General features: G+C 36.3%; 1 protein-coding gene across 9 annotated transcripts in view; it reads left to right on the forward strand.

Annotated features, from left to right (window-relative positions):
• The first annotated feature begins 1,162 nt into the window (after positions 1-1,162).
• Positions 1,163-10,144, forward strand: part of LOC106108170 (collagen alpha-1(III) chain) — a 12,413-nt gene continuing 3,431 nt past the window's right edge. For 3 of the 9 annotated variants that reach the window (XM_013289265.1, XM_013289269.1, XM_013289272.1), the window contains exons 1-13: positions 1,163-1,265; positions 1,487-1,522; positions 2,007-2,042; positions 2,904-3,041; positions 4,093-4,248; positions 5,024-5,125; positions 5,479-5,592; positions 6,328-6,441; positions 7,202-7,297; positions 7,485-7,883; positions 8,252-8,365; positions 9,248-9,352; positions 10,003-10,125. In XM_013289265.1, coding sequence (XP_013144719.1) covers positions 4,146-4,248; positions 5,024-5,125; positions 5,479-5,592; positions 6,328-6,441; positions 7,202-7,297; positions 7,485-7,883; positions 8,252-8,365; positions 9,248-9,352; positions 10,003-10,125 — 1,270 coding nt within the window. In that variant the 5' untranslated portion in view covers positions 1,163-1,265; positions 1,487-1,522; positions 2,007-2,042; positions 2,904-3,041; positions 4,093-4,145. The remainder of the gene's footprint in view (positions 1,266-1,486; positions 1,523-2,006; positions 2,043-2,903; positions 3,042-4,092; positions 4,249-5,023; positions 5,126-5,478; positions 5,593-6,327; positions 6,442-7,201; positions 7,298-7,484; positions 7,884-8,251; positions 8,366-9,247; positions 9,353-10,002; positions 10,126-10,144) is intronic. The other 6 variants (XM_013289266.1, XM_013289271.1, XM_013289273.1 and 3 more) reach the window with 3 other exon arrangements.

The raw sequence follows: 10,144 nt of genomic DNA on the forward strand, positions 1-10,144 counted from the left end.
CATTTTTATTTACAAAGATAATATTTTCGGGAGTTAAGTTTTGGTATAAATACTCTACCATTTATGAGGTTAAGCATAGTCAGTCTGGCTTTAGGTCTTATATGGTCCTTTATGGTCCATAGGCCTTAATATGGGTCAGTACACAACTTTCCTCGTTGCCACGCTCAGTGTAAGTATTTCAATTTCTTCCATTAGTTTAATTGTCGCGACTTCTTCCGCGCAATATTAAGATACAAAAGTAACCTATATGTCCGTCTCTGTCAGCTACAATCGGCCCAGCCGTTTCCGAGAATTCCGGAAAAAACGCGGCTTGCGGACAGACAAGAATTTTAAATGCGATTTTCGTTATTAACAACGCAAATACATCAAGAAATCTGGATTTTTTTCTTTTGATATTACAGACACTTCAATTTTATTACATGTATATATAGATATCGATTAAAGAGGTTTAAAAAATATATCCAAAAGGCATAGTTGACACTTCACTTAAAACATTTTCTCTCACTAACGATATATATTCGTAGATTTTTAAATCTAATTATTTGTTTTTTAATTTAAATGTTTTTATTTCATTTTATAACACTGTTTGGTTAAAAGTATAACGAAATATAGAGGTTATAATTTAGCAAATTCTTGCCACGAGATGGCACTAAACTTGACAACTGATTAACCTTTCAGCGAAGGTAAAAAAATCTTGTTCGCTATCTATATACTTTTTAAATGCAAGTGAAATAAATTTAAGATTTTCGTACGTTAAAAATTGTACCAATTTTGGTTCAATTTAATAATATTTTAGACCTCTTTAATAACGAGAAAAATTTAATTCAGTGCCAAAAAATATCGATACTACTAACGCCATCTATGTTTAGTTCAACGCACACCTCTTGTCATTCTGTTTTCTCGTTAGACATTATAACCTATAGGATTAAAGCATTTTATTGTTGAAATAATCTTGAAAATCAATCAGTTTGAGATTATTACTTACAGAAAAGAGCGCCGGCACACCTTTAACTATCGTAAAACCGTTTAGTCTCGCTTTGATTCCTTTGATCTTATATGGTGGTGCATTTCTCAATGATTAATTGTGCAACTAAACAGTTGATTAGGCAGCGAAACAATCGACAATCGCACAACGGTTATGCGATAGTTTAGTCAAAGGTGTTTCTGATCATAATGTTGATTTTTTATAGACATTTGTGACAGTAATTTAATCTTATTTAATGATATTTATCTGCAGGTCCTGAGCGTGTTGGCAGCACCTCAAGGTATGTAATGTTTACACCATTTTCACTCTACAAAATAACAGAAAATATAGCTGCCTCTGTTGTTAGATTACTTAATTTGTTAAAGTCTTTCCTAAGGGCACTTAGCTCGTTTTCTCTATTCATTTTGTATACGTGAAATAATTCCACATTTTGTTGTTAAAAGCGCTGCCGTATAACAAATATGCTACACGTAATATATCGTTGATTGTTTTATTTTACAGATGACCAGGGGTATATATTTCAAGATACTGAATCCTGTAAGTATTTTATTAAAATATGTAATTAATAAACTAAATAGTGTGTACAGAGATTCAAAAAATATGCAGTGAAAGCATAGTTGTTTACTTGAGACATTTTAGCATATTACTAATACTTTCGCCATCTATTGATAAATTCTCAAAACATGTAAATATAACTAATTGTATTTAAATTAATTGCCAATAGATGTCACTATATCGTACTTTAATATTTGTTTTCTTATTTTGTGAAATTGTTTAGTTTATTTTATAACAATAGATGGAGCTTATTATACTCGTAATTTTGTAAAATGTTTTATAACATGTAAATACAAGGCTAGAGGTGGCGTAAAACTTGACAACTATCATATTACCTTTCAAGGAAGGTACCGGTGAAAAAATGTCTTTGTTTAAAGATAGATTTAGCAAAAAAAAAAGCTAATTAACTTAGTAAAAATTAGTTAATTAATATAGTTTTTCTAATATAACAATATAACTTTTCCAGATGATTCTTCGAACGCAAATTCGGATTCATATTTAGGTAAGTTTTATTACCCAGGGCCGAGGTCCCCCACAAATGAACTACGGCCGTTACTCCGTGATGTTGTCAGCTTGTAGTTTTTGTCCCTTTCCCGTATGACGGATTCTTTAATAAATTTATCCCATAAGTTTATTGCGTGAAAATATAGCCTAAAGCGTGTTAATAGGGCTTTTTATTAAATAAAAAATTATTCTAAAACATACTGTGATTGCTGACATCCTACATAACTGTTTATTCTTTATTTTATTAAGTATAGATAGATATAGGTAGATTTGTAATACAAACTCCTGACTAATCTATACTTCTATACTATCTATCTATACTCTATACTATTATAATAAAGCGTAAACACACAATTCTTTGTTGCCTAAAATGTCAGCAATTACAGCATATTTTTAAATTCTTTTTTTAATAAAAAGACCTACACTTACGTCACGCTTTAGGGTATATATTTTAACGCGATTAAACTTAAGGGGTAAATATTTGTATAAAACCCTAATGTGGGAAAGAGACCATAAGTTGCTGCCAACATCAAGGAAGCAAGGATGTCATTTTGACATTTGTAATTGATAATTTGACAAATGCAAACAATAAAATAAATTTTTTCTTAATTTCTTGAAGATGAAAATACACGGGAACTGCTAGTATTATATGTTTAACTAGCTTTTACTGGCGACTTCGTCCGAGTAATATAAAAAAATATAAATTTTATTACTCACAGATAACCTTTCCTAACGGTGAAATTTTTAGAATCTGCCCAGTAGTTTTTGAGTTATTTCAATACATACAAAAATAGAGATAAAAAAAAGAATTTATTCTCTTTATATTAGTATAGAGAGAGAATATTGGTATTTTTTTCAGATATATCCTCCAGCTCTAATAACAACAAACAGTACCAACGCACAGAGCAACAATCTCATGCCGATTCGCAGGCGTACAGCAATGCGCGGAGTCAGTACGGCAACTACGTGCCATGGTCGTACCCTGGACCTGTAAACGGTCAGTATTACTATAGTAGCGAGGGAACAATTCTCAAACCTAAACCCTTAAAAGCCTGATATTTAAACGTATTACAAAATGTATATTGTACCCTTTATTTTTAACTAATGGGAAAATAGTAAACATTACCTTTCGGATAAAAAAAGAATTATCAAAATCGGTCCACTTGCGGCGGAGTTATACCGTAACACACATAAAAAAAAACATACAGACGAATTGAGTACCTCCTTCTTTTGGGAAGTCGGTCAAAAATCTAAACGATTTTTTTTTATTTTCTAACTTAAAGATTATCAGACAAAGGTAACAAACAGGCTGATATTAAAATAAAATCGATTGTATTAAAGAAACTTTAGGTATTTAAGGTTGAAAAATGTTACTTTAGATGTCTGAACGTTTCCGATCATAGCCTATGTTACTCACAGATAAATTACCTTTCTATTGGTGAAAGAATTTTTCAAATCGGCCCAGTAGTTTTTGAGTTCTTTCAATACATATAAAAATACAAATCTTTTCCTCTTTATAGTATTACTATAGACTAGTTGTTTCTCGCGACATCGCCTGCGAGAAATTAAAATATATAGCCTAAGTTACTCACTGTTAACGTAGCTTTTTAATGGTGAAAGAATTTTTTAAATCGGCCCAGTAGTTTGAGTTATTTCAATACATACAAAAATACAAATCTTTTCTCTTTACAATATTAGTATAGGTATACGAGAAAATAGAAAATGACTATTAAAAGTAATTATTTCTAGTAAAAATGGATAAATAAGATAATACAATATATAGGCCTAATTTTAATCCCTTTCCACCCTTTTCTTAAGAGGAAAGGATGGGAAGGAAAAGTGGATTTGACGGTGGAGACGCATAGGAAGGGGAAATGTCCTCTTTATGTGCGTCTCCTCCGTCAATTAAAGGTAGACAACGCATCTGCAATTCCGGATGTTTATGGGGAGTGGTCTCCTTCGTTTTCAGTGGATTCAGGCAGCTTGCTCGTTTGCCACCTTTAAAAAAAATAGCAAAAATCAGTAATAATTGGTAATTTTGTCCACAGGTCGTCCGGTACAAGCGCCATGGGACGGCAGGGGTGTCCCTCCGGTATACCCCATGATACCCATGATCAAGGAGATATACGATTATATGCCATACCCGCAGTACCCGCCCATAGCGCCGGTACAGCCCTACCCCACATCGCCACTCATCAGGCCAGGTATTATAATTGCTTCATCCATAACAGTGGTAGATCCTGCTTTAACATCTTCGCACTGCAGGCCTCGCCCCCAATACCACGATCACACAGACAAGCGGGAAGTGGGAGAAATTCCGCGTGCAGTCTGATGAGTGTGGCGCCGGAGGACTCATTTTAGTGTCTTTCCCTTTCAACCCTTTTTTTAAGAGGAAAGGATGGGAAAGAAAAGTGGATTTGTCAGCAGATGAGATGTACAGGAAGGGGAAATGTCCTGTTTATCTGCGTCTCCTTTTCTGTCAATTATAATTTGGAAATGTATTCGCAATTACATGTCTATGGACAGTCACTTCCCCATTACAGAGGATTTTTGTAGCCTCTTGCTCGTTTGCCAACTTATATTATGAAAAAGTCGACTTGCCCTAGTCCCTATAGAGAGTCGACACAGTAGTTAAAAATATATATACAATGGTCACGTAATCCTCATGTTCCTTATAATCTTTTGCCGTCCAAAAATAACACGTTTACTGCGGCAAGTAAAATCATAATTCATCTGGTGCGGCGGGCCGAAATGCGCCCCCAATTTCCGCCTTTCTAGACCCCAGCACTAGATAGACTAAATTGCTATAACTTTGTGGAAACATAATACATTTTATGTAATGTAATGTATACATCTGAGATAATCCTTTCACACTAGCGAGAGGGGCATAGTTTTCGTCCGCACCAGCTTAAGTACCGCGGCAGGCCGATATCGGCCTGTTACACGTAAGAGTGTTAAAACAAGCTTAATTTTCAACAGTGCCAAGAAGTGGGGCATCAGCGTATGGTCAGGCTGGCAGCGGATATAATCCAGCAGGTCCTTACTCTACGGCACAAACTGGAGCCAACGCATATACTCAAGGTAAACCCTTCCTCTTTAATAACTAGCTGTTTCCGTGCGACTTCATCCGCATGAAATTATAAAAAAAATATTTTATTGTTTACATTGCAAATGTCCAAATTGTCGTTACCATAATAACCTTTCTTCTTTAATGTTGGCATCTTGTAGTTTATGGTCCCTTTCCCACATGGAGGTTTTTAACAATTTATTTACCCCCTAAGTTTAATAGCGTGAAAATATATAGCCTAAAGCATGTAAGTGTTTTATTAAAGAAGGAATTATTCAAAAATATGCTGTGATTGTTGACATCCTACGTCACGAAGTAGTGTGTTTACGCTTTATTGTATTAGTATAGATTTTAATTATTTTTCCAGGCCAACCTTCGCCACTTCTGCGTCAAGGAAGACCGGTACAACCCCTCTACCCGCCGTACTACCCCAGACCGTACATACCCGTTATTGGACCTAAGGGATGGCCAGCACAACCCCGTAAGAATAATCTTATTTTACTTGTATTCACAAGAAACTGTTTAGTCAATAACAGAGGGAAAATAATGTTTCTTGCAAAGTTTTGCGTTGATTTGCCTTAAACGACGGAGGAGAAAAAATAAGAAAACTACTTTTCTTTGCTCTTTTCCAAAACCGTTCTTTCCCATCCTTAAAAGGAATGGGAATCGAAATGAACTAAAATGAAGTTTCCGGCACACTCTTATAAGACGTGGAATTACTTCCACTTCACCCTCGTATATTGAGCTGGTGATGATAAGAGCGTCGGTGGCTCAGTTGTTTGAGCGCTTGACTTGTAACTCACAGATCCTGAGTTCGTGATATCAAAGTTTCATCCGTCCCACTTTTTAGTCCAACTGCCACCAATAAGATGTCAGATGGAATCGTAATTAAAATAAGTGCCAACTGTCCCCTCGTCACAAAATGTGAAACGAATGAAACTTTTCATTCTCACGTGGGGACAGAGCGGGGTGATGGTTGAAAATAATCCCCTACTGAAGGGCTCGGAGGCTACCCTGATAAGGTGACTAGGGCTTAGTCAACCAACGTACACTGCGGGTTGGTTGACTTCACACATATCTTTGAATTTCTTCACAGATATGTGTATATTCTCATCTGTCTCCACGTGGGGACATCGGGGTGACGGTTGCGAATAATCCTCAGTGAGAACGTATAGTCAGCTGGTGATGATGAAGATGTCATGTTTCTATTCAACAGATAAGGGTTCTGGTAGCAGAGCGGTCACCAGTAGTTATGTATCAGATGCCAATTCTGCAGCGTCAGCCTCATCTAACGTTATCTCCTCATCTTCCACTAACACCGGTCCCCAAGGTAAGTGACAAAATCTTAACTATCTTTTTTCATAAGGAAATTCGATAAGGGTAAATACCCTCCATTTTGTCACCATTTAACAGCTGGCAACCCCCTCTCTTGCATGGATAATGATAGGCAACCCCACCTTAGAGTAATGTTTACGTTACGTACTACCGATTGGTGGCAAAATTTTCAGGAAATTCGATGAGGGGTTTTTCTTCCAAAAATTGGCTACTTCAGAGATCAATTAAACATAGCTTGGCCAGGCTAGGATTAGACAACCCGGTTACAACATGTTTAAAAAAATGTGCTCTTTCATACAATTTGATTCATTTGGTTTTATTAAAAAATCTGATGAGGGAAGGATGTTAGAGTTTATTTCCTAATGTGCTGAATGGATCTCGATGATTGTCATATACATGTAGAAGATAATCTGGAAGAACTTATGGGGTACTTACTTTTTTAATTCCACGCGGACGTAGTCGCCGGTAAAAGTTAATTTTTTTTATGAAAATAAACAAGCAGGCAATGTGAAAACCATCTTGTTTATTTGTACATTCTGAATTTATGACCCAATTTGCTGTGATCTTACTATTATAAATGCAAAAGTTTGAACGGATGGATGTTTGTAGCCTAAACTGCTAAACAGATCTTGATGGAATTTGGCACAGATGTAGAGGATAGTCTGGAAGAACACATAGGCTACTCATTTTTGTTTTAATTCCACGCGGACGTTGTCGCGGGCGCAATAAGTAAATTTATATAACTTACTTTATAGGGACTTCAAGCAGTTCATTAACGTCGTCTTCGAGTGCCTCGAACAGCAACTCAAACAGCTACTCTTCTATATCTACCGGATACACCGAAATTGAAGGTAAATCTTTTGCTGTAGCGATTGTACGTAATCCATACTAGTAATATAAGAAGTAAAGCCGCAGTTATGTCACTCTGTTGAACTAATAATTGCGATAAAATTAACTGTAAAAAATTGACACATTTATCAACAGAGAATAGTGTACTTTAAACTTGTATTTTTTTAATAATGTCTTCATTTTAACCAGATAACGACACTCAAAACAATTCGCCTACCGGCAACCCAAGTGGAGGACCTAGCCCAGGAGGAAGCCCAAGCCCCGGCGGAAACCCAGGAGGAAGCCCAAGCCCTGGCGGAAACCCAGGAGGAAGCCCGAGCCCAGGTGGAAGCCCAAGCCCTGGTGGAAACCCAGAAGGAAGCCCTAGCCCTAGCGGAAACCCAGGAGGAAGCCCGAGCCCAGGTGGAAGCCCAAGCCCAGGAGGAAGCCCAAGCCCAGGAGGAAGCCCAAGCCCAGGTGGTAGCCCAAGCCCCGGTGGAAACCCAGGAGGAAGCCCAAGCCCAGGAGGAAGCCCAAGCCCAGGTGGCAGCCCGAGCCCAGGTGGGTACCCAGGAGGACAACCCCGCCCAGGCAAGAAACCAAAGCGAGGTAATTATGATTATTAACGTAATCATTTCACGTTTTAAAGACTCCAATGTAACGGATCGAATAAAATATATTTAATGAAAATATAACAGGATAAAGATGGTTACCAAACAACGAAAGACCGCATGTAGCTTGGCCTTAAACATAACTAGTATTCTAACTTTCCTTTTGTCATAGTTAATTAGTTAACCAGGAATGGCGAACCTGTGGCAGTCGTGGCAATAAAGACACAATATTTTGGGCACCTCTGATCACGCTACGGAATGTTCACGTCATTGATCATTTCTTTAAGTAAATGTTTGCCACCGCTGGTTAACACTCTAGTTTTTGGTAGACCTAACATTAACGGGATATTTAATTAAAAATTTCAGGAAAGAAAACTAAATACACAAAACATAAGAGTAAATCCTCCGCCTTAGCCGAAGCTGAGGCTTCAGAGGAATCAAGCACTGAGTACACAACGACAACAAACACCGAAGAAATCGGTAAACTATTTTTTAAATTAAACTAGCTTTTGACCGCGACTCTATCTCGTGGAATAAAAAAAAAACACAAGTGAGCGGCCTATGTGTCCCTCCATACTATCCCGTACTATACCAAATTTTATCAAAATCCGTTCAACCGTTTAGGCTATAATCTATACTCTATACTCAATTATAAAAAAGAAAGATTTGCATTTTTGTATGTATTGAATTAACTAAAAAACTACTAGGTAAGTTATCTGTGAGTTACATAGGCTACATTTTATTATTACTAATGTTTAGGAACGATTAATAAACAGGGTGTTTCTGGACGCCGGCGTTAAAAATTTAACTTTTCTCTTCTTACGCTGCCTAAACCGTTAGAAGTATATAAAAAGGATGTATGAAAGAATTGTAGATCTCAAAAAGTTCTACAGAAAAGTCCGCGATCGCATAAATTTATCTTGAACGGTTTTCCTACAATAGCCACTGTTTTTTTTACAAAATGAATTAATAACCGCACGTTATTTGCGGCCTTCTTTTATTGGTTTCAATATTAATCCTTATCCAAATAAATGTGTTTATCAGGAGAATTTAGTGTAGAAAAAAATTGTCCTTTACAGTATTTAAATTGGACTTAATGTTTTGAAGATTTCGCTAACACAAACAATAAGGGTAATCGGAAAATCAGCTTACAAGTTACCGGGCTTAGACATTTTGGATCTTGCATCGGTAGATTTCTGTTATTACGTAGATTACTAATAAGATAATACTTTCGGTAATATTTTGAAAAAAGGGCGAACTTAAGTTTTGTACTTTCAAATTTCACGCGGACGAAGTCGCAGGCAAACGCTATCTCTAATACATCTGAACTTTACAATATTAGTGTCATTTGTTTAATTCCAGGAACAATAACATCTACTAGTACTACAGGCAGGACTTCTAAAAGGAGTCACAGTAAAAGTAAAGCTTCAACATCCAGTGAAGTGGAAACAGAAACATACGAAATAGGTAAAATATAAGCAATACGATTTATACCTTTTCAACCACTCCAATAAAAATATCTTGTACTGGACACTTTTAACAATTTATAAGCGACAAGCTATTCCCCAAGTTTTAGTCCGCATAGAGTTCAAATTTCAAAGCTTATTAATCTATTTAAAGTTATAAGTTTAATTCTTTATTGTTTAAGCGCAAATAATGTATTTACATCACATTACAAAACACTAAAATCATCAGTATTTCTCTACTATATTACGCATGTACTCGTACAATGTATACATGTAAACCTTTCTCTTGAATCACTATTAAAAAAACACTGCATAAAAATCCTTTGAGCAGTTTTAAAAAAATCAATACACAAAGAGATAGCGAAAAGCCACTTCGTGTTTTATTATGTAGTGACAAATGACCGAAAAGTCAAACGTAAAATTTATTTACAATGCCTTGGAATAACATCAACATAATAAGCTATCAGATTATAAATAGTTTGTTTAATTCACACCAAACTTTGTCGGTCTGTATTCTGCTAAGCCACAATTGTAAATCTATAAAAATATTACATAAAAGTTAGCGATTACATTTGTAATGTTGCCACCAACAACTAATGTATAACAAAAGATATATGTGATTTAATTAAGATTAATATTTTATTTTTGTAGGATGTGATGATGACACACCAGACGGTGATGGTAACCCAAGCCAAGGCGGTAGCCCAAGCCCCGGTGGAAACCCAGGTGGTAGCCCAACCCCAGGAGGAAGCCCAAGCCCAGGTGGAAACCCAGGAGGAAGCCCAAGCCCTGG

Source organism: Papilio polytes, unplaced genomic scaffold, assembly GCF_000836215.1.
Source record: "Papilio polytes unplaced genomic scaffold, Ppol_1.0 DF821845.1, whole genome shotgun sequence".
Lineage (NCBI taxonomy): Eukaryota > Metazoa > Arthropoda > Insecta > Lepidoptera > Papilionidae > Papilio > Papilio polytes.